We start from the raw sequence: 24,268 nt of genomic DNA, 5'->3' as shown, positions 1-24,268 counted from the left end.
AAATTAACCATCACACCAAGATGACAACATATGAAAAGAGCCTAATTCAACAGGTGGATGGACCTAGCTCTTTAACCAAATAGAAGCAAAATAAAAAAGCCACAGCACCCAGTACCTATACCAGGGTATCAAGAACCTTCAGTAGAACGTACCTCAAAGTTTGAGAAACAGTACTTTAAGCAGAAATGTACATTTTATTTAGAAAATAATGGCAAATGTATGAAGAACACAAACTTCTATTAAGAACAGAAGTTTATTAAATGCTTTATAGTAAAATATTGAGCCCACTGTATTACAATACACAGGCCTGATGTTCTAACAAGTAACACTGTGCCTCAGGCAAGCTCATGACGCCAACACAGGGGGAATCGTGGGGAGCTACAAACAGAAATATATCTTCCTTCTCCTCTTCCGCAATATCTGCAACACTGATGTTCAGAAACATTTAGACATTGGGGAAAACTTGTAAAATTTCCTGAGTATTCCATGAAACAATTCTTAAAATTATGTTACCTTAATGGAAAACATGAAAATTTTCTGATGAAAAATCTATTTTAATATTTATAATTTTCAATAACTGAGAACCACAATCCTAAATATTTATTACACCATAAGAAAGTCTTTGGAGTCCTCATAAGGTTTTCCAGCACAAAGTAAATTTCAAGGCAATTTATCAAGGACTAATTTCTCTTGAACCACCAAGTTAGTGATATGCGAAGATAAAAAGAAATGTCAAGGTTAGCTGATTATTTTCCAAATAACAGGATCTAAAAAATATTGGGGGATAATAAGGATGTGGGAATGAGTAGATAGTGGGTAACAGAGACGACCTGGAAAAGGTATAGAGACTATCAACATTAACTAGCATATAATGTATTTTAATTCATTAGTCAATATTTTCTTCATGGATATAATTACTTTAAGATAGCATTTCTAAAAACTATATTGGTTCATTCATTTTTCAAGTCAGCTGCAAAGAAATTTTGATTCTGAATATCTAAAATTATAGCTATTTACCCCTAAGAATATCTGGCATTCTCAGCCATGGTTCTTGAATACATGGTTTCTTGATAACATATCACTAAAAATAGAACTGATTTTGAAAAAAATACTATCTTCCTAGAATTCCGAGTAGAAGTCATAATTGACTTGATCAATTCATATCAATTAGCTCACACAGAACTAAACCAATTTAACCAATTCATATTATTTAGCTCACACAGAAGCTAGATCTTTTCCATTTTAAACAATTTAACCAATCCTATATAAAAGCAACTATTCAGAAAATCACATCTTGATTTGCACTCACACTCATTTATAAATACACGTTGAATCTTGGGCTGGAATTTGGTACTTCTAGTCCACACTTGGTACCCTACCTTTTGCTAACTGGACACTTCGTTCTATAAATATGAGCATCAATGAAAGAACTTAAAAGAAAAGAAAAGGAACTTTAATTCAGATGGAAGTATTTTGAATTCATATTAATAAAAGATCATGAGTGGAAAGAGATCATAAGCTTTCAAATAAGTGGGAAAAATAAAATCATATGTGATAATATAGAATACTGCCATCATAAGTAACCAGAGCATACAACCATCTCCAGAGAATTAAGTAGCCAGGTCTAATACACTACAAACCATTTGATTAAAAAGGCTTACAAGCAATGTTTAATGAGGAAACACTAGTGAAAATAGTTTTAAAATATATAGCCTTGTAAAATGATATGTTTTTTAACATTAAAACCTTGTTTCAGAAGTTCCTCGCTTTAGGTTGTTACTCAAAAATTCATCATGTTCAAAACTCAAATTATTGTGAGATCTTGAAATCATAATAAGCTTCTCCTTATTGGTAAAGTCTTTTTTGATTGTGGCTTGGGGCACGAGCAATCGCTCCATCGGGTCCTCTTTGTTCTCTAGTTTCACGTACCCTTTGCTGTTGCTTCGATCCAACCGAGGCCAACTTGGATGTTTCCGTTGTTCTGCCTGAACAGTCAGGGTGGAGGGACCCCGGTCTAAGTCTAAGGACTTTGAATGCGACGAGAGCAAATGCAAGGATGTGTTGGACCCAAACTGTCTTCTAGCAGCCCCAGGAGATAAGAGCTGTCCAGCCCCAGCTCCAAGGGCCACAGAGGACTTGTACTGACTTGACAATGACTCCCCAACGGAATTATTCCGCGGGAGCATTGTGCTGACGGGCTGGAAGGACTCAGCGGTGTTGGGCAAAGGGACCACGAGGGAATCCATTGACAAATTCCTTGACCTACTTTTGAGGTTCTCAGCATCCTCCGTGATGCTATCTATACTGGGCTCATCAATAACACAGTTATTAAGTTTGATCACAGGCAACGTGAATGCACTGATGGATGATGACACAATCGACTTGGTTTCACATTTCTTAGGGCCGCTGGTCTTATCATCGGTTGTCTTGGAAGGAGGTGGGTAGAGGCCAAAGACAGAGACAGAGCTGTCAGAGGACAAAGGTGGCATAAGATGCCCCAGACTTTTGCTTTCATTTAGCACAAGCTCATCCTCCTCGACAGAGCTGTCCATCCGAAAACTGCTCCTAAAACCTGAGAAAGAGGCAATGGTATTTGCTGCCAGTCTTGAGGTACAGGAGCTCCCATTTTGTTTGACTTCTGTTTCTCCCATCAAACCAGTGTAGATGCCATTCATATGCTTTTGCTCCTTGATCCTTAGCGTGTGGATGTCGATGACGGTGGAATAGATATCCCTCATGTGTATGATTTTGGTTTCTTTGTCACGGTTCTCATGAAGAATGGCATTAGCACAAATGAAAATGAAGATGCCAATCCCCATTGTGAAAGGGCCAAGCATTTTCATTTTATCAGAATGTAAATGTTGCTCAAAGAAGCGAACTACCACACCGCCTTGGTTCCGAATGACCTGAGTTTCGTTTGTTGACAGTGTTGTCTCCGCATCAATAAAATGTTCTTTTTGGGGCCAATATCCAAGGACTGCCATTGCAATTCCTACAATGGAGATAAGCACTCCCAAAATGAGGAAAAAACCAGATGGGGAATAAAGCCGGATTTTGCCTCGAACAACCACAACATCAGCCCGAGGCCGACGCCTGACTGGTTTCTTTTCTTGAGCAGCAGGCGATGGGCTGAGGTTAACATGATGCTGTGATCTGGCAGAGTCTTGCCTCTTCAAGGCAGCCAGGCCGGTTATCACTCCTCCAGTTGCTATCATAGCTTGGTCTTTTATTCTGAAAAGAAGGGAGAAAGGTAATCTAAGTATGTTCTGGGGTATGCTCACCAATTCAGCAATTATTTATATATTTTTGTTATAGTTGTTGCTTCGTATAACGAAATGGGACACAAGAATATCTTTTTAATTGACATAGTTTGGGTAGAAGTTTTGCTTATTGACTAATGTAAAATTCTGGAGATTCCCTTTTTTGGCTGAATTAGTGTTTCTATTATTAATGAGATATGAGCTCAAGGTGTATTTTACTTAAATAATTTTATCATTTATTATGTAAAATAGTCCCCTGGTCCCAAGACACATTCTCTCTCTCTCTCACATGTGCATGCATGCACACACATACATACACACACACACACACACACACACACACACACCTCATCCTTCATTATTTGTTTTATTTCAAAGAAATGGAAAAATCCAGAACACTTAATAGGCCCCCCAAAAACCCTAGACTTACAAAGAGAATACAGTCCAGCAATTTATGATTCTAAGACCAGTCTTATGAGAGTCACTAGTGAACTCTTAACTACCACATTTAATATCTCCCTCTCAATTCTCATCTTCCTTACTTCTCTGTTTCCATAGATACTACTGGCCTCTCCTTTCTTGAGACTCTCTTCTCCAGTCTTTTATGAGTCTTCCTGGCTCCTCTCTGATCTTGCTGACTATTTCAGTTTTGGCTCATCTTCCCTCACCTAAAAGGAGACCACCTTCCCCCGAGGGTCCTGTCCTTGGCCATCTTCTCTTTACACTCTCTCTTGGCATCCATATCCACTTCTACACCTTCCACCCTTTCCTTTATGCTAATGAGTCCCAAGCCTATATTTCAAGTCATAGCCTGAGTTTCAATTTCACATTTCAACTCTCCGTCGGGGAACACATGTATAGTATATATATTTGTGCACCGCTAGCAAAGCTGAACTCTCCTTCCACCACACACCACACACGGCTGAATTCTCCTTCCAGTGGCACTACTTGACTTGTCTGACTTTTCTGATGGTGTCAGTTCTCAGGCTTGACTCTTCATAGTTATCTTTAACTCCACCCTTTCTTCTTCCTCTCATCTTCCAATCAGGTTCTAAATCCTGGAAATTTTCACCACCATCAAGTTCACCACTCTGTTCCAACCCTCCTCTTCCTAGCCTAGTGCAACTCTTACTAACTCTTACTAGACCATTATAATAACCTCCCAACCAGTCTTCAAAACTCCAATTTCTCTTTCTCCACAATCAAGCTTACATACGGAGGGCAGGTTATTATCCCAAAACACAGCTCTGGAGTTGTTTAAAGAGTGGAATAATGGATAAAATAATCCCCACTACCTACCAAAGTTTAATCTGAGATTTCAGACTTAAATTTATCTTTATCTCTACTCTTCCCTTTCATTTACATAAAACCAAAACCAACAATATTCCCTGTGCTCCGTACTATACTGTTTCTGAGACTTTGTTAATAATGTTTCATCTGTCTAGATCCCCCTTCTTCTCCCCCTAATTTCACATATTAACATCTGGCTAGTCATCAAAGCTCATATCCCACTTCCTTTATGAAGGCTTCTCTGGTGGACTCAGCAAATTCCACAGAGTTCTCATTCCTCAGAGCATTTTTAGCAAGTTTTCTACAGCACTCACCATATTATAACATCTTGGTTCTTTCACTTCCTGTGGTCAAACATCAAGTTTAATTCATCTTTTTATTACCATAAACATTCAATATAGTACCTTGTACATAGCCAGTGGTCAAGAAATATTTGCTAAACCACTCAGTAAGGAAGTAATCCTTTTCCTGAGATTAGCTGGATGACCATCATATTACTATACTAACCTTCCTAGTTAAAAATGTGAACAAAGAAAATTAATACCAAGACAAAAAGCAACATTTTGTGAGTTGGTAAAATATTTGTCATTATTTGTTATGAATCGTTCTCAAGCTGCCAAGTCTGGCTGGTGGGAAACGCAGGATATTTTAAGACTCACAAGGTCTCTGGCAAATTTCTGAGAGGGTTTTGTTATGGCATCAAACCTCATCTTGCAAAATCAACCTCTCCTTCTGAATTGCTATTTATGATTTCTGAATTGTGTTTAAAGAACAGGGTTGTGGACGGCATCTACAGTTTTAGCTAGCTGAACAAGCTGGTGAGTAAATCCAGTCTCCAGGGAAATTTTAACTAGGATTAAAATATTTAATGTTGGAAGAACAAACGATATCATAACCCACGGCTCTAGTCTACACAATTTATCAAAGTATACATACTACCACTCAGGACTTCTCCCAAATCTTGGATAGAACAAAGCTTAGTGTCAACCTATGGATTCTAGAACCCAAACCAGTTTCAAATGTTTGAATAAAATGCTTAGATTGGATAGCAGCCATCTAACTCAGTTATTTCCATATGGCAGGATAGGGATTTAGACTGAAATCCTTCTGAATAGAATGAAAACAAGGGCAAAAAGCTTTTATCTGGTTTAAAAGCAACCATGTTGAGTTACCCTTCCATCCAGATTCCTAGTCCTCCCCCACTTGTTAAAGCATTTTCTGCTAGCATCCCCATTTTCCGTTCCTGATGCTGATAGAGGAAAGGGGGCTGGAAGAGAGGCAATTATTTTGAGAAAGATAGATGAGGACAGGAAGTTGGGAAAGAGCGATGAGTGACTGGGCTCCTATGTGAGCAAGTAAAGCAGGTGAGCCCAGACAGCAAGATAAAGCAAGGTCAGTTTGAGTGTGAAAATGCATAGAAAATGAGAGGAGAAAAGACTCCTGGAGGAGTTTAGAAATAAAGAATAGAATGAGGGGGCAATGGAAGGAGTACACAGCTTCTTCAGCCCGACTATGCTGGCCAGGCCCCAAGGGACACCAAGACTCCCAAGGATTAGCAAGCTCAGGTTGGGGGCCAATGTCCTCCTTGAATGCGATTTAGGGCAATTCAATACTAAGACAACCCAACCCGACCTTGAGGGGAAAACAAGGGGGCACAAACTCAGTCCCGGCTTCAAGAGCTTGAAACCTAATGACGGAGCTAATCTATCTAAACAAAAGGGACTGAGAGAACCCATAGAGTGAAAGTCTCAATTATGGAGGGCCTTTACAGTAGGCTTCATGCATTCTGATATTTATCACAGGAAAAAAGTCAAGTGAGGGGCCAGCCTGGTGGTGCAGCAGCTGAGTTCATGCACTATGCTTCAGGGGCCGGGTGTTTGCTGGTTCAGATCCTGGGCGCCGACCTACACACCGCTTGGCAAGCCATGCTGTGGCAGGCGTCCCACATATAAAGTAGAGGAAGATGGGTACAGATGTTAGCTCAGGGCCAAGACTCCTCAATAAAAGGAGGAGGATTGGCGGTAGATATGAGCTCAGGGCTAATCGTCCTAAAAAAAAAAAAAAAGTCAAGTGAATAGCATTTCGGAGAAGGTCAAGTGAAAGAAAGGCTGGAGGTCAGAGCTCCAGTGTGCCCTAAGCATACAGCTCAACCCTCAGGCGGAGACCAGGTAAGGCTGGAGAGGAAGGGGGCCAGGTCTCAGAAGGGGACCAGCGTCTTTCTCAAACTTGCATTTTACACTCATTCGCAGTGGACCCAGAGTAAGACACAAATACGTTGTCGTCATCTTAGGAAAATTAACCTCAACTTGTAGCTGAACGCAGTAATGAGAGGCTCATCCTGGGAAATAGCCTGAGGATGCTACAGGCAGTTTTGCTTACACCTGATGAGACTATAAAACCTGGAGAGAACATTGTAGTCTGCATCTTCAAACTGCAATGTCAACTTGGTCCAAAGTGTCCAGGATAAGCGAAATCAGCCTCTGTCTATGTTTTCATTCGTGCTGCCAAACTCCATCCCCTCCACCCTCACTTTGGTCACTTTTGGTTTTTTTGGTGGCGTGGAGGGCATGGGCGATAGAGACCCTGTTAACTACAGTCTCCTTTTCATAACAAACGACAGCATCTTCCTAAGTTTTAATAATAACAATGATAGCATAAGAGCTAACTCAGACTGCCCACGGTCTGGCACTATTCTAAGAGCTTTAGGTCTAAGAACATATGGATTCTCACAACAATTCTGGAAGCAGAGACAATAATATGAGCTCTATTTTTCAGAGGAGAAAACTGATGCTCAGAGAGTTTAGGTAAGTTGCCTAAGGTCACACAGCTCGGCGGCAGCTCCAGAGTCTGTGTCTTACAGAGTCTGAGATATGGCTAGACCTCCAAATTTGCTCTCACTCGAGGTTTTCTTTCCTTGTCAGTTTTCCTTATTTTGATTCGTGTTTCCATCAGAAAACCAGACCTTCAAGAATGCTGCTTTGCCTTTAAAACTGCAACTATGGACCAACCGACTTCCATTTCTCGAATCACACTGACATCCCAGGAAAAGCCAGGTGTAAGAGATGAGGCTGAAGACGTGTCCTTGGGTGAGCATCAGGCCCCTCACACTGTGTAGATCTCCTCCGGCACAGGAAGGTGCTGACTCAGAGCATACCACTCCCCACCTCCACACTCCTCTTTGCTCCCTACCTTCCCTGACAGGGCAGGGCCGGGACTTATTTCTTCAAAGACCCAAGTGAAGAATTTTGCTACACCGAACTTCATTTTGTTAACTTGGGCACAGAGTTTTTGCTTATCAATTTCTCTGGAACCAAACCTTCATCCAAACTTTTAGAACTTGAAGATCAAGTATAGAGCCCAGAGCCCTGTGGTATTTCACTAGACACCTCCTCCTAGGTGGACACTGTTAATTTGTGTAGATATTCATTCATGTAATTAGTAAAAACTGATATCTGGCCTTGCAGAAGTATAGGGCTCAAAATAACGTTCTTTGGCCTCAAGAATATAATGATCAGCAATCATCTTTCTCATGAGGCCATTCAACTAGCTATAAATAAACCTAACTAGAGGGTTAGTCACACTCAACGTTTCCATATTCTCTAAAAAGATATCATGATTTTGTCAGGGCTGGCCCCACCGGTGGCGCAGTGGTTAAGTGCGCACGTTCTGCTTTGGCGGCCTGGGGTTCACCGGCTTGGCTCCTGGGTGCAGACGTGGCACCACTTGGGAAGCCATGCTGTGGGAGGCATCCCACGTATAAAGTAGAGGAAGATGGGCATGGATCTTAGCTCAGGGTCAGTCTTTCTCAGCAAAAAGAGGAGGATGGGCAGCAGATGTTAGCTCAGGGCTAATCTTCCTCGAAAAAGAAAAAAAAAAGATATGATTTTGTCAAAAGCAAACTAAAAGACAGATATACATAATATTCTTCTCTTGCCAAGCCAAAATAAAAATTAGTTTGGGTTAACTTTTGGCCACACTTTGATCATCCTATTTTCCATTCCTAATGTCCATAGATCAGCCACAATTATGCCAGCAACAGGTATCAAGATTACCAGCTCAAAATTTGTGCAACATACCTTCACTGTGCAAACCAGGGCCCTGTTGGACTATCTCCAGGCCTCTGCCATGCTACCCAGTCATTGCAGATCTCAGAAATCACCAGCAGGAATTCAGTCTCATTTTCTACCTTTCTCACTCCAGATGTAGACTCTTGCCTCATTCAAACACTCCATTACTGTCAGCTCACCTACCTTGGGCTCATCTTCCCCTCCGGACCATGTTTACTGCCCCTCTTGCAGCAGAAAGCTCTTTCTCCTTGACTCGGAAGATTTCTGCCTTGTGTATCATATTAACACTAGATCAGCGCTTCTATCTTCAGGCTTATCCTCCCCTATTCTTGCTTCAATAATAGTCTTAAAAGCCTTATTGTTGTTACCTTTTACTGTCTTTACAAGCTTAAACCCAGTCTGGAATTTGCTTTTCATGGCACTAGTCCATACCAGTTTTCAGTTTAAACACTCACAGAAGTTTATTCCTGTACACTCAGGTCCTCTTCTGAGCACACTGACCTACTTTTCTGACCACATTCTGAGCCTACCATACATCAGACATGGTTCTAGATGCATTCACACACTTATATCTAAGATGCTGATAGGTAAATAGGCCTGCAGAATTGAGAGACTTTAGAAGTCTTTGAATCCAGACATTCCTTTTCGCCAAGAAAGGACCAGGAATTTCATCTAAGATCCAACAATGAATTGGCAGAAAGAATAGGACTGGAATTCAAGTTTTCAGACTCCCAGTCCAACGTTCACTCTTGATTACATGTTCCTCTTTCTATTTTTTTTCACATTATCCCAATACCTTGCAGAGGGCCCGGAATGTAATAAATATGTAAGTTCGTCTGTTGACTGTGAACTGACTTGATGGATGCTTGAAAAGACTGAAATGTGCTGGGCATAGGGGCACAGAGTTAATAATACCTGGTCTCTGATTGCACGGAATACAGAGTTCAGTGGGAAAGCAGTCAAAGTACGCATTTAAAATGAAATGAACTAATTGCTATGATGGAGTGATACTGGAGAATGCTCTTCCTCACTATCTGGAGAAATCAGGGGAGGCATCCAAGAAGTGGCAGCAGTTCATAGGGGCTTGGCGCATCAGTAGGAGCTGGCCATGTAGACAGATTCTAATTCATCCTGTCCTTCACTGTCTCACAAGGGTCCTTGTCCTATGGTTTTTCTTCATCTTTTCAATAACAGGCTGAAGTATTCCTATTATTTTAAATATATTTGTATTGTCTTAGTTACATGCTTGAATTTTTATTCTTATCTTGAGGTTTAAAAATTCACCAGAATATGCGGTATCTGCCAAAAGGAAGTAAAAATTAATCTATGCCTTCAGGACCAAACAAAAACATTATATAAAAACCCCATGTGGTATGACAAATGTGACAGATGGAAAGATTTTCTGTTCAAGCTAGAAAGAGTTTTAGGACTTTCTTCCCAGTAGAGACATTTTAAACTTTTAGAAGAGGATTTTTAGTCTATATCTTTGCCAGAGCTGAAACAGAAAATGCATATGGGTGACTAATAGTTCAATCATATTAAACTTTAAAAAATAAGAATAGACTGCAAATCATTTCTCTTTTTTTTTTTTTGAGGAAGATTAGCCCTAAGCTAACATCTGCCTTCAATCCTCCTTTTTGCAGAGGAAGACTGGCCCTGGGTTAACACCTGTGCCCATCTTGCTCCATATGTGGAATGCCTGCCACAGCGTGGCTTGATAAGTGGTGACTAGATCCTCACCTGGGATCCGAACCGGTGAACCCTGGGCCACCGAAGCAGAGCACACAGACTTAACTACTGCACCACCGGGCCGGCTCCTAGAAATCATTTCTTAACGTATGGGCAGCATCATGGTTTTGCACATGAACACTGGAATCAGAGACACTTGATAGCCATACAACCTTGGACAAGCTGTTTTAAACTCTTATCTCAGTTCCTCCATCTGTAAGATGGCAAAACCCTTCTTTAATAGACAGTATATAATACACTGGAGGCAGAAGACCTGGGCGAGGGGGCTTGATTCCTACCCACCACTTAATAGCCACACTTGAACAACTGACTCAACCTCTTGGAGCCTCAGTTTCCTCATCTGTAAAGTGGGGATAGTAACAATACCTGTAAGGCTGTTGTAAAGCAAAGGACACAATGAATGCAAAGCCCAGCTCACTGTCTGGGAACTAAGGTCTACATTAGTAACATTAGTTGTGTCCAAGTATATGGTCATTTTGAGGACAAAATGAAGTAATATATATAAAATGTTTACTATAGTGTTGATTGTAGTAAATTCTCAATAAACAATAGCTATTATTATTAACTCCTCATTGCTCAGTGATATTAACTCTTTTATTGCTTAGGTAGAGAAACCAAAATATATTTTAATATACTAAGTTAAATAATTAATGATGGCTCATTGTATATGGAGAGGAAAGTAGGACTATAAGTTTGTGCTGGGACCTAGAGTCAAAAACTATCTGAATGGAGACTGTGTATTTTAGTGGCAGAAGCATTAATAATTCAGTAGTGGCAAAGAGTGGAGTTTATATAAGAGGCAGTTGGGAGATTCCAGAAAGAACAAAGTATGCCTTTCTGTATAATTCAGATTTGGAGACCTGTCTTGTGACAGAAAGTAACAGCAATAATAAAACAAGATTGAAAACCCAAACTGGTTGATCTGATGTTTTTCCTTGTCTTAATGATGCAATCGAATCAAACGATGAGCGGCCTGACCAATTCTGCGCGCACTATTCTGTTTCCATTGAGACACTCGGGCGTGAAAAAGTCTGAAAACGAAGAGGAACACGGGGCCTGGGGACGTGGGGACCAGAGAAGATGCCATAAGGGGGACAGAACATGAAAATCTCCAGATGTTAATTTTGTGACAAGAAGTGTAAGCTCTGATTTTATGTACGTTGTGAGGACCTTTGCTGGTCTGCCTTGGAGAGAATGGTTTCATAATATTCAGTATAGTTCTACATTCGTATGAGTGCTGGAACTAAAAGGAAATACTGATTTTTTTTTTTAATAATTAGCAGAATGATACCCAAGTCACTAAATATAAAATATCACTTTGTGGTTAAGTATATCCTAAGCATGTAGAAAACGCTGGGAGTAGAGAATGCCCTTGGAAATCTATACGTGTTTTTTGTTACTGATGCTTTCAAAACCTGCCAGCCTGGAAAACTATAAAATATGGGCCCAAACCTATTATGAGCTGTGGGACAATGAAATGGAAGTGCTCATCAAGGACGAAGAGCCACGAAGCCCACAGAACACGGAAGACTTCAGGAGGCCAAATAACGGATCCATAATAAGCTGTTAGAAAAAAACCCTGCTGAGACCCTGTGGGAGACATTTTCTGCAGGAACAGAAGAAATTAGAAACCTATTTCCCCCAAGTAGAAATATGCTTCCTGCCCTGTACCCCAATCTTCAAATCTGGACAAGCTCTTATAATGACTGTCACACTCCCTGTTCACTGCATTTCCTGGCAGGAAGTCAACTTGAAATTGGTATAAAGAAGCTATTGCTAAAGAAGTCACAAATTTATTAAAATACAGGAAATTAGCTGGGATATTCCTGAATAAAGAGCTGAAGTATTTAAAATCACAAATTGGATTTTTTATACAGGTCCTTCCTCTGCAGAGGAACATAGACGGTAACTTTACTTAGAGGTCTGGTGACCATGTCTTTGGAGACAACATTGGAAAATGAGACTCTAGTAAGTATTCGTATCTTTTCCAGTGATTTTAAATGCCTAGAAAATCCTGGACATGCTGTTGGCATTCTTACACAAGGGAAAAGCTGGAGCATAGTAGTAAGTTTCAATTCTAGTGGCTCCACTTTATCAAAGGGCTTACATAAGTCTACCAGTTTTGTGAGTAACACAGCTGGGCCAATACTGTTAAAGATGCAAGAGGTCTTGCTTTCTTCTACTGCAAATAAGGAACCATCTCTCATCAGAGCAAAAACACTATGTAAATTAGCAAGGAGCTGTGTCATCTTTTAATCCACAGTGACACGCTGTACCTCAAATTTCTTATAAAGTTTTCCAACCGATGGTAGGTCAAAGCTACATTAGCATTTTTAAAACCCTAGAAAAACATTAGAAAATAGTTCAAACTACACCATTTCCCCTGGAGAATTTTACCTTTTTTTCCCCGTAAGTAAAATCTGAGCAGGATCGCTCTTAAAGCAATGAAGGGAGGCCTCATGAAGGATGGCAAGACCAAGTCCTCACCACTCACAAAAAGAATGAATCTACTAAGCTTAGAAATACCGAAGTCCTTCAGCATTTAAGGGGCATATTCTACAGGTCCTCTGGACAAACTCCACAAATGGTAAACGTATTGGAACAAAATAAGGGAGGCGGTGGGAATGCATGTGACATTCTACGTTTGTCTTCTTCTCTGTCTTCTCCTACTTGTACGTGCAGTGGCAGCGACAACAATTGAGGAAAATAGAGATTTTTAGACTTCCAATTAAAAAAAAAAAGGTATCTGTTAGTTAGCCTGTCTTTCTCTCATCTATCTCTAACTATTTGGAAACTATTTGTGCTCCTGGTAAAAACCCAACAGTACAAACCTTCCCCTCCCTGGTTTCCTTGTTCCGCCTTCCAGAGAGAAGCAAAGTGCTGGATTTCTCATAGCTATTTCTGCAGAGGGAGGATTTTCTCATTTGGTTTTTAGAATGGATTTATACAAGCTCTTTACATATTGAAGAAATCAGCTCTCTGGAAGTGATATGCCTGGCAAACATTTAACTTACATTTTGCTTTTTTTGATTGTATTTCTTATTAAGCAGAAAATTTCAATTGTATGTGGCTAACCTTATCAGTATGTTGATTGATAGTTTCATGTAATCTTCAGACAGACCTTCTACAATATAAGATTATATTTTTAAAATTCCATGTTTTCTTCTGATCATTTTATGATTGAATTCTCTTACATTTCAATTTTTCGATGTATCTAGAATGTCTTTTTGTGTAATTAGAGGTAGAGATCTAACTTGTTGACAGGTAATCAATCTCTCCTCCTTTGGTTTGAAATGCTACCCTCATTACATATTGATTTCATCTATTTGTACTATCTACCAAATCTCATATGCATTTGAGTCAATATTAAGACTTACCATTCTCTTGCATTAATCTATTAATTTGCCAGAACAGAACTGATTTAATTACTATTAGTATTATAATATACATTTGAATATCTGATAAAATCAGCCTATTCTCATTATTCTTTGTTAAAAGTCTCTTGTCTATTCTTAAACATTTTTTGTTGCCTATGAACTTTAGAATTTGATTTTTAAAATTCTGGTTGGTATTTTTATTGGAATTATGCTAAATCTCTACATAAACATATGGAGAACTGGCATTGTTGTACCACTGTAACATTTTATCTAAAAAGTTTTCTTTTTTGTCACATTTTAAACATAGATCTTTCTCATTTCTTGTTACTTTTTGTTTCCTGGGTATTTTCTACTGGATTTTTATCATATATCAGTATGTTTTCTTTCCCGATCATTTCTATCTTCAAGTGGTTGCTGTTTGGATGGAGAAAGGCTACTGATCTTTGTGCACTAATTTTGTACTAAGCTACTTACCTGAACTCACTGTTCAAAAAAAAAAGGTTTTTCAGTTCATTCTCTTAGATGTTCTAGAAATACAATTATGTCATCCACATAGAATATTTTTGCCTCCTTTCCCGATTTGAAAGCTACAATTGCTATTTTCTAACTGTATCGCCTGCTCCCTGGAGAGCGAAGGTAAAGTCAACAAGGATGACAAGTTAACAACGTGGACATCCCTGCCTTGCTGCTGAATTTGATGGGTGCGCTTGCTGTTTTACCATTGAAGAAGTACTTGTCAATGCCTGCTTTATTGAGAGTTTTTACCTAGAATTTCAGGAGACCAAACGAATTGATTGAGAGCTGCTGCTGGAGAGGAAGACAGAGGACCGTCGACAGGAAGGGCAAAGCGCAGAGAAGAAGGAAGAGGGAGAGGTGGAGGAAGACAAGGAGAAATGTGTGCTGGGGAGAAAACTATGGATGAATGCAAACGCTAACTATCTGAAACCAAGAATAACTCCCATATATTTTCTTAAAGGCCCTTACTTCTTTCCATCTCTTCTTTTACAAAGCATTTCTCTAAAGACAGGAATCGTCCTCCTGGGATGGCTGGGATTAATTACTGAATCATCTACCACATCCTGACTCTAACTATATTAGCTGAAAGGGAAAAATTGAGGTGTCAGGAATATGAAAAAAGATTGGAAAGAATGCTTAGCAGTAAAAATGATTTCAAGGGAGGCCTAACCTAACAACAACAGAAGATCAAACGAGGTTTCCATGAACACCATTCACGCACATTTCCACTTTCTACAAGGGTGGGGTATTTTGGGATCATGCCTGAGATATTTTTAGCTTCAAATATCTGTTCTATTTTATAATGGTTGGCTTCACCGGTAATTTCCTGTGAGAGATAGCATCCAAGAGAAAAATGGACAAAAGGCGTTAATACTCAATTCATAGAAGAAAAACTACAAATGTCCGGTTAACAAATGAAAAGAGCAATAGAAGAAAAACTACAAATGTCCGGTTAACAAATGAAAAGAGCAATTCAACAGTAAGCAAAGAAATGCAAACTAAAGCAATTTCACAAGTAAAGATATAACTTCACTTACTAGTTGACAAAAATGAAAAAAAGGGGGGTTGACTATCACTATTATTGATGAGGTGTAAGAAAATAGACTCCAATGGACTGTCAATGAGATGACAAATTGGTACTTTTTTGAGGTTAATTTGGGATGACTTTCAAAAGTTTAAATGGCATCCCCTTTGCCGCTCCCACGTTTCACTTCTACGAACATATCCTCTAGAAAGAGTTGCAGAAGTCTTCATAAATGTATGCACGCAGCACTAGAGTAATGGGCACAGCCTGGAAACAACTTAGCTGTTCGTCAGCAGAAGACGAGCTAAGTCAATCGTGCTGCATCTATATAATAGAATATTATAGAGATATTAAAAACCATTAATATATACCAATCAGGAAAATTTTTCACGTTGTATTTTTCAGATTTTAGAACAGAAATAAAGAGTGAGATCCTCTTTATAACAAACATACAGAACACATGTTTGGATGTGCACTGAAGTGAGGTGGAAGGCAACATTACTGCGAACGGTGCTTATGCCGGAAAAAGTAGGATTGTGGGCAACACCTAACAGAACGCTCCCGTATATAGAACCAAATTATTCACCTTTCTGCAAGGAACATGCACTGCTTTTATTTCATTTCCGCTTTGGAACTCTAATTAACACAGAGCAAAAACAAAAGGATGCTGAAAGCTTGGAAAATAAAGTAAAAAGCAAAGCAGCCTGATAGACATTTCGGTAGTTCGGTGGGCTTGCTAATTTAAAACAGGCGTGGTGTAGCCTTTGGGGCAAAAAATGCAGAACCAGAGAAAATAGAAAATGGCTAAAATCACTAACCAGACTAAATCAGAAATTCAGGAATGAAAGATTTACTTATGATATAAATAATCTTGAGGCACAGAAAACAGTTCTACCCACCTGGGCAACCCCTGCATTTATTGGGTGCAAGGTAATGTAAAGGATGAATTAAAAACTGGCATCTGGCTTTAAGAAATTCATAATTCAGCATATGCCTGAGGCTAATGCTGTGTATCATAAAGTAAATCTGTTATCAGGATTGACTAGCTTCATCTGTGCCTGGGGCATCCTGACTTACTCACACAGCAACCTCCTGGTCTTCAGAGGGAGCTTGGCTTTTTTCTTTCCCCAGAGCTCAGTCCTCACTGATGATCTTCTGTTACTCTAACCTTACGACTTTGATTCACTTACGGAAAGGGGCTTCTTTCTGAGAATATTCCACAGCTGCAGAGTTATTACTCTCATCAAGCACGCAGCCACAGAGGCTGGACAGAGGCCTGCGGCTTCATTATAAGAGGGCAACTGAGATGGGCTCCAGAAAAGGTTCTTCCACGTAACCAGATTTACATGCATCTCCTCATAAAGATGATGGAGCAAGACTGAATTTTATTTAATGTTTGTGCGCTGAAATTAAATCTCTGTTCTGCCCCCTCCATTTACCCTGTTTCACCCTTGTGTGCAGCAGAGCCCTGTGTCTACAGAGACCCAAGAGTCACCCAGTGGGTGAGGGTGTGTCTTGGCAGGGCCTTATGGTAGGAGGGGGTGGGGTGGTGGGAAGGAGACTGTCCCCTCCACTCAGGGGTTACCCCAAGCGTGGCTTTTCCCCGCTTAATTGGAACCTAAAGAAGGTATATATACATTGATCTTTGCTTCAAGGCATTAACATCCCTGGGCTTATTTAAGATGAGTTTATGTCAAGGTTGAGCTGTCCTATAGATTTACACAACTTCACTCTGAGTTTTAAAAATGCCTTCCATCTTGATTTTCTCCATCAAAATGAAACACTAGTAGGGTTATAATGATGAGTTTTTGATACGTGTATGCTTTTTAAACAAATACTTAGCATTTGTTTACATTTTTGATGCTCAATGATATCAGACACCCAGACAAAGATAACTCATTATAATGCTCTTAAGCATTTTTCAGATTTGCTGTAGTTACCTGCTAACCCTCAGATTTTATTTGTAGCCTTTTGGAGATTAACCAAACGTTTGTTGGCTTATTCACATACTGGCTCATTAATTCCTCATAACAACTCTGGAAAGTAGTTATCAACACCCCCGCTTATATGGAAGAGCTAAGAGTCAGGGAAGATGTGTGATTTGTCTGTAAGTAACTCTTTTACAGGCCTCCTGACCCAAGTTCTGACTGGACAACTTCTGCAGCCATTACATTGCTTCTGAACTGGCTGTATCTGCAAAATGCAAATGGCGTAGAGAATTGAAGTGATTGTTCACCTTGTCCAGGCTTCCATATCCTTTGCTTTATATCCTGTATTTATAGGGTGTCTTGATTATTTTTGTATTACTTTTCGAATGATGAAGAGGACTCTTCTTTCTTCCTAAATCCACATAAGATAATGAAATCAAGTAATCAAATAAATCAAATAACCTTCCTAATTCTTCCACAACAATGTCAATAATTGATTCAAATTTCTGGCTCACTTTGGAAAGCAGAGTCTCACTCATCTCTATTTAGCTCTGCTTGGGCTGCTATTAATCCAGATCACGACTTATAATTATTTCAACCTCCTACGCTCCTTTATCTGAGGGATCCAGGCTTGTGATGGTTAACATTTATTTCTGCATCCAACAGATACTGGTTGAACACCAACTAGGTGCCAGAGCTCCATAAGTAACATCGACATCCTCTGTGCTCTTATCAGGCTCAGAGCAAGAAGCAGGGAGAGAAGCAAGTACTAAGAAGCCTTCTAGGCACAATGATGGGAGAATTCATGGGGTTCAGAGAAGGCCAAAAGGGGACAGCGACCTTAGTGGGTGGGGGGAGGCAGAGGAAAGGAGCAGGAGAGGTTTCATAAAGAAGGTGACCCTTAAGCTGTCTTCAAGGACAGAAGGAGGAAAAGCAAAGAGGCAGAGAGGAATTCCCATCAGAGTAAACAGAGGAAAGATGAGCCAGGGTATAGTACAAAGGGACTTGCACGAATTCAGACTGGCTGGGGGTTTAGATGTGAGAAGCCTAACTTTCTATCAGAAATTCCAAAACAGAAGACAGAACTCTGCGGTAGAATCTCGAAGTCTCAGCTTATGGAGACACCAGTCGCCATCAGATCCCCCTCTAGCCCTGCCTGCTCGCCTGACGGTCTCTGGATGGTAGCTCCTTCCCATAAAATAGCTGAGGACTATACTGCTTAAAAGGTCATTTTAGGATTCGTTCAGATTTAAATGGATAAAGTCGACTAAACCAAGGTCTACAGCCATACTGAGATCAAAGTAAATATTAGTTAAATGGTGACTTTTTAATAACGATGAATTCCAGAAAGAAAGAAAAAAGTATTATTCTAACTGTTTCCCAAGACCACTGCCAAGAAGTTATAATTATTTGTCTGGAGACTTTGGGGGGAAAGTATGAAAATTGAGAAGGAAGAATGAAAAATTAGAAAAGAGAAGGAAACTACTGTTTATTGAGCTTTGATTATTTTTTAGGAGCTTAATATATATTATTGTATTAAGTTTTCAGAAAAAGTTGGTGAGGCAGGAAATACTGTACTAGTTCATTGAGGCTCAAAGAGGGTAAGTAATTTGCTCAACACCACACAGCCAGGAAGTAGAAGAACAAGGTTTCAAATCCAGATCTATTTAGCTTAAAGAACGTGCGGTTTCTTCTTTAATCACACTGCAGATTAACAGACATAGGATTAGGGGAAGGAGGCATGACTGGAAATGCTGAGTGAAAGCAAGGAGACGAGAGGGAGAAAGAGGAGTTCATGATTACGAATTTAGACTGCAGTGAGAAAAAATATGTTAAAGAAAGAAATGATATGCATCTCTGGATGGCATAGGACAGCGTCATGCCCTTGATAACGTGCAGCTGTTGGTGATGACAAATGAGTTCAACTTCTAACCTTTGTAAGAACCTACTTCTACAAAAATTATCAAAACTGTATGTGAGAAATTATCAAGTTCCTCAAAAAAAAAATCACCCAATGCATAGATAAAATAAAGATCAAATATTCCAGAAAGCAAGTAACGATGGCAACACTCAATCTATTTAGTTTCTTACACATCTTACTACTTTGAGACATATTTTTTGGTATTTTATCTCTTTATGGCTACAGACTTGACCATCTGTCTCCAAAACTTAGAGAAAGATATTAAAAAATGACTCATCGCCTTAAACTGATTGATAATATTTTTAAACTCAATCAGCTTAAAGATTTCATTTTTTCCCTAAAGTATCACATGAGAAGAATAAAATAGGGAAATATCAGCAAAAGGTTTTTTATTTGTTAGCAACGTTTATGTAAGTTTCTCTCTCTTTCCAGAGGGTAATTTCCAATACGTACTTTTTTCCCTTTCAGTTATATTAACACGATGATTTGACAAACTAATTATAGGACTTCCCCAATAGAGGATCACTTATAATCTGGACTTGCATTTCTTCAGCTCATGTGTGTCTTTATTCTCAAAAGTCAAATTACTTTGTTGTTACATCAAGATCAATTTAAGAGCTACAACTATGAATTTATAGCTTGAATCAGTCAACCAAATAATAAAATTCCCTGTACAAAACTGCAGGCACATTAATTTTATCTCCCACCAATACAGCTGAAGCACGGCTTTTTTAATGCTTTCAAAAAGGCCAACAGGCTCACTAGCTAGATACCAGGAGTGTTACAAAAACACTCACACAAATTTCTTAAATAGTTGGTTAAAGGGCCCAGATGTCTTTGCTGTGGAGAAACCATGCCTTTAACTGTTCTAACCAAATACAGCCCTCATGAGAGTGGGGCAGGCAAATGCCTTGGCTTTCTCTCTCTCTAGGATCTTCTGGGACAAGACAATTCTCATGTGTAGGAATCCGTAATCTGTCACAGTCAAAACCACCTTTGGGCAGCCACATAAAAGAGAACACTAGTATTGTGATATCAGAAGGACAAATAATCAGGATCAAAGCAACAGTTCAAAAGCAACATGAAGGACTAGGCAAGTCCAGTACCTGAAAAGTAAGCAGCGCCAGGAAGACCGGGATATAGGGAGAAAGGAGAACTGGAGGTGTTCGGATAGAGCAGTGCTGCTCAAGGATGGTCCTCGGTCCAGCAACTCTGGGACAACCTGTGAGCTTGTTAGAAATGCAAGTTCATGGGCCCACTTCCGTCTGCTGGATCAGAGCCCTGGGGCTGGCCAGCAATCTGTTTTCACGAGGCCCCTGTGCCTCCCCTCGGTGATTCATACTGCTGATGGTTGAGAGCCACTGAGATGGAGGAATGTCCTCAACAGACCCAGCCTCTCCTCAGATGAAACAGCCGGGAGGGAACTGCTGACTGTATTTCTCCTAAAACAGGATTCTTTTTCAGGGGTGGAAGGAGGTAGAGAAGGGAATGCTATTGTTAGAGCAACGTGGCTCGAGGCGACAACATCCAGCAGTGCTGTGGGGTCAAGGAGACTCCTCTTTGTTTCCCCAGTGGCCATGAAGGTTGGAAGAAAAAATGAGTGGGAAGGAAAAAGAAAATAAGCACAGAATTCCAGGGGCCCCTGCACTGTGGAACTGTCCCCTTGTGCTGTCTCTATGCCTAAAACTCCTTTAAACAGGGACTGTGTCTTTTGTTGCACATTCTTTCTGTCCTTCATTCACAGTGAAGACCAGCTACGTTCCAGATGCCGCCAGGCACTGGGGACCCAAGGCTAAAGGATGCAGGATGTCCACTTCAGAGGAGCTCACAGGCCAGAATAAATTTAAGACGAAAGTGCCGACTGAAGGAACACATGCGAAGTCCTTCATGGTAAACTGTAACCAATTCCCCATCAATCACAATGATGATTCTGTCCTGTTTAGAAAACTGAAGAAATAGGGCATGAGAATGGTCTCCTCCCAAGGGAAAAATGGAGAAAGGACCCTAAAAACCAAGAGGACCTACTTTTTCCCGACTTGCTTTGACTAGGCTCTGACCTGCTTACTCTCAACCTGGAAGAATCCATGAGCCATAAGCAGGGGGATGGTTTTGCAGCTTAACATGGTGCAAAAGAGCATGCACAAACAGGGGTGGACACCCAAAAATAATGAACTTGACTCCATCAAAGGAAATGTGTCATTTCAATCCTGTTTGTTCTTTAGCAGTTGATAAATCGCAAATTTCCCATCTGGATAGAAAAGAATAACTGAAACCATTACACCGACGTCATCCGAGTCCTTCAACAGTTTCGTGATGCTGTGTCTGTGTAGTACACTGAGGCATTTTCATCACGCAAGGCTGTGAAGTTAGGCAGCCCTATTTTTTTTCCCACACAGGCTTTATTTTAGAAGAGTCATTTTCTGAAGGGACACTACATGCAACAAGCTGAAACAAGCTTCAAGTTATCATTATGAATAAGGTTTGTAACCAATATAAGTCATACCAATCCCTAACATTTTCTGAGTTCTTGTAAGGTACCAGGCACCGTGTTTTGTGTTTTACATTCACTAACTTAATCCTCCTGACAATCCCAATAGGGCCACGTGGTGGTCATTAGGGCTGTTCACCAATATTCCATTCTCCCTCCAGACCCACAGGCCTGTTGTTGGATTGCATTTTCCCAGCCCCCATGAAGTTAGGCACAGAGAGGTGGCTTGCTGTGGTGAGCAAAATGTGAATGAAAAGACCTGTGTCCCTTCCTGGCAAAAAACCTTTAAGGGCCAGTGTGTGATTGGCCATGATCCCTTCCCCTTGTCATGGTGACCGAAAACATTCCAGATGGTAAAAAGTCAATCATCCCAGCTTCTCATGTAAGGATGATGAGCAAGAGCCACTGTCAGTGCACAGTAGACACGAATGAGTAAGGAACACATCATTATTTCAAGTCACTGAGATTTAGGGCTTGTTTGTTGCTGCACATAATCTATCCTGACTGATACAGGTAGTACTATTATTTCAATGTTACACATAAAGAAATTGAGAGTCAGAGAGGCTAAAAAAGCAACTTATTAAACCACAGGGGGTGGTGTCACTGGGTAAATGTCTTTTTGTTTAATGCCTGATCCTCTGGCTTCAGGAACCAAAGGAAATTCATTAGCTGATTCCTCAAAGATTCCCTCTCACGGCTCCAGTTTATACTTCACCAAACTGATAGGTGTTAATATTCCATGACCAATAGTTGCTTAGAGATTGGCCTCATCTAAAGAGATCAAGCACATTGCCCACTGTGACGCAGTTGGTATGTGACCAAAGGAAGGATCCAAGTATAGATCTTTCTGACACTAAAGCTTATGACTTTATCATGATGCCACATCGCTTTTATGGCTAAATGTATCCTGAAAAGACTAAAAGTTCTAGTCCTTAATTCCTGTAATCTTGAGGTAATAACTTAAGCTATGGCTTCAGGTTACTCTTTGTAGAGCAAGGATACTTACCCTCCCTTCCTCGCAGGTTGCTATGAGCTAGACTGAGATTAAAGGGTTTGCAAACACTACATCAAGCTAATTAGAACTAGTAAACAGTAAAACTTCAGCTCTGGGACACTCTCTGGTTGATGAGTGGCTCTAAAAATTGGAAGTAATAACTTTGTATTCGTCTCTTTTAGAAGAAAACCTTTTTACGTTCATTATTAGAGATGAAAATATTTCTAAAATATAATACTTCATTCCAGGTGCCTCAAACAATATTAAACATAATTTTCTCTTGATGACTCAGAGTTGTTTGTTTTGATTATGAATATTAACTATGACATGGTTTTGAGTGATACTCTGAAAGTCTTATGAAAACCAAGGTCTTTCCTTATGAAGTTTAAGAGCAAGAATGGGAAATGACTTTTTTTTTTCAAATTTTTTTTGCTGGGAAAGATTCACCCTGAGCTAACATCTGTTGCCAATCTTCCTCTTTTTTTCCCCTTCCCAAAGCACCAGTACATAGTTGTATATTCTAGTTGTAAGTCCTTCTAGTTCTCGTGTGAGCTACTGACACAGTATGGCTACTGACAGACGAGTGGTGTGGTTCTGAAACTGGGAACAGAACCAAACCAGGAACTGAGTGGGCTGCCAAAGGGGAGAGCACAGAACTTTAACCACTAGGCCATCAGGGCTGGCTTGGAAATGGTTTTTTAAAAGCATAATTGTGCCTCAAGGCGAACGTGGTTAGTGAAATTCCACAGAAGTCTGGAAGAGAGAGAGATGACTCTGCTGTTGGCCAACACTGTATTGGGACTAGTGGGTTACTTCAATTGCCTTTCCCTGTCCAGTTCTTGTTTGGGGTTTTGACCTTAGAAGGGAGATGAAAAAGTAAAGAACTTTATTCATACTGTATGCAAATTAAGAGCAAGCAAAGTTGGAGAGAAGACTTTGGGTATACATATGCTTTGGGCTTTATGACATGTATTTATTTTGTTTTTTGATTTTTTGGGTGTCTGCCTAATTTCTGGTTTTGCTGTGTTCTTAATAGGTCTGCAAATTTCCAGTGAGCATGAAGTTACTATGTTGCATCAGCTTTTAAATGCTGGAGAGCTGTTTAGACACACTGTAGCATGAGTACAGGAAAACAAATCTCTTCCAGATTTTACATTCCACATACATTCTCATAAAGAGTCTTTTCCACTTGTTTAGGGCTAACCAATATATTTAAATTTCCTCATCTGAAAGATTCTTTCTATATGCAGCCATACATCCCAAGTCAATTTGAACCTGAGTAGACAAGACTGTTGATGATACTTCAGAACAAATTTTTTAAAAGCCACCCAACTGTGCTCAAATTTTTATAATTTCGGGGTTTTTTAAACTCAAATTGTCAGAATAATTCAACACCAAAAGTAAGTATTTGAGTGATATTCATATCAGACTTTCATTCATTCACTCAATCATTTCATTTATTCATTTTCATTCATCCAACAAATATTTACTGAGCATTCACTAAGTGTCAAGCAGTCTGCTGGGGGCCAAGGATAATGACATGATGAACAACTCAGACTTTACCCTCACCTCCTTAGAGCTAGCTGTTCAGTGAGGAAGACAGACATTGAACAAACAAGTGTGATATGTATCAAAGAAGGGGAAATGTAGGATG

The 24,268-nt window shown here is 39.9% G+C and overlaps 1 protein-coding gene across 10 annotated transcripts in view; it reads right to left on the bottom strand.

The window, feature by feature from the left end:
* Positions 1–234: 234 nt before the first annotated feature.
* Positions 235–24,268, bottom strand: part of TMEM200A (transmembrane protein 200A) — a 74,947-nt gene continuing 50,913 nt past the window's right edge. For 9 of the 10 annotated variants that reach the window (XM_070557072.1, XM_070557068.1, XM_070557065.1 and 6 more), the window contains one exon: positions 235–3,231. In XM_070557072.1, the coding sequence (XP_070413173.1) occupies positions 1,740–3,215 (1,476 nt within the window). In that variant the 5' untranslated portion in view covers positions 3,216–3,231 and the 3' untranslated portion in view covers positions 235–1,739. Of the gene's footprint in view, positions 3,232–20,238; positions 20,815–24,268 lie in introns of those variants that run through there. The other variant, XM_070557074.1, reaches the window with a different exon arrangement.

This window comes from Equus przewalskii, chromosome 9 (genome assembly GCF_037783145.1).
Source record: "Equus przewalskii isolate Varuska chromosome 9, EquPr2, whole genome shotgun sequence".
NCBI classification, from domain to species: Eukaryota; Metazoa; Chordata; class Mammalia; order Perissodactyla; family Equidae; genus Equus; species Equus przewalskii.
Note: the sequence above shows the minus strand (reverse complement) of the source record. Positions and strands in the feature narration are given on the sequence as shown.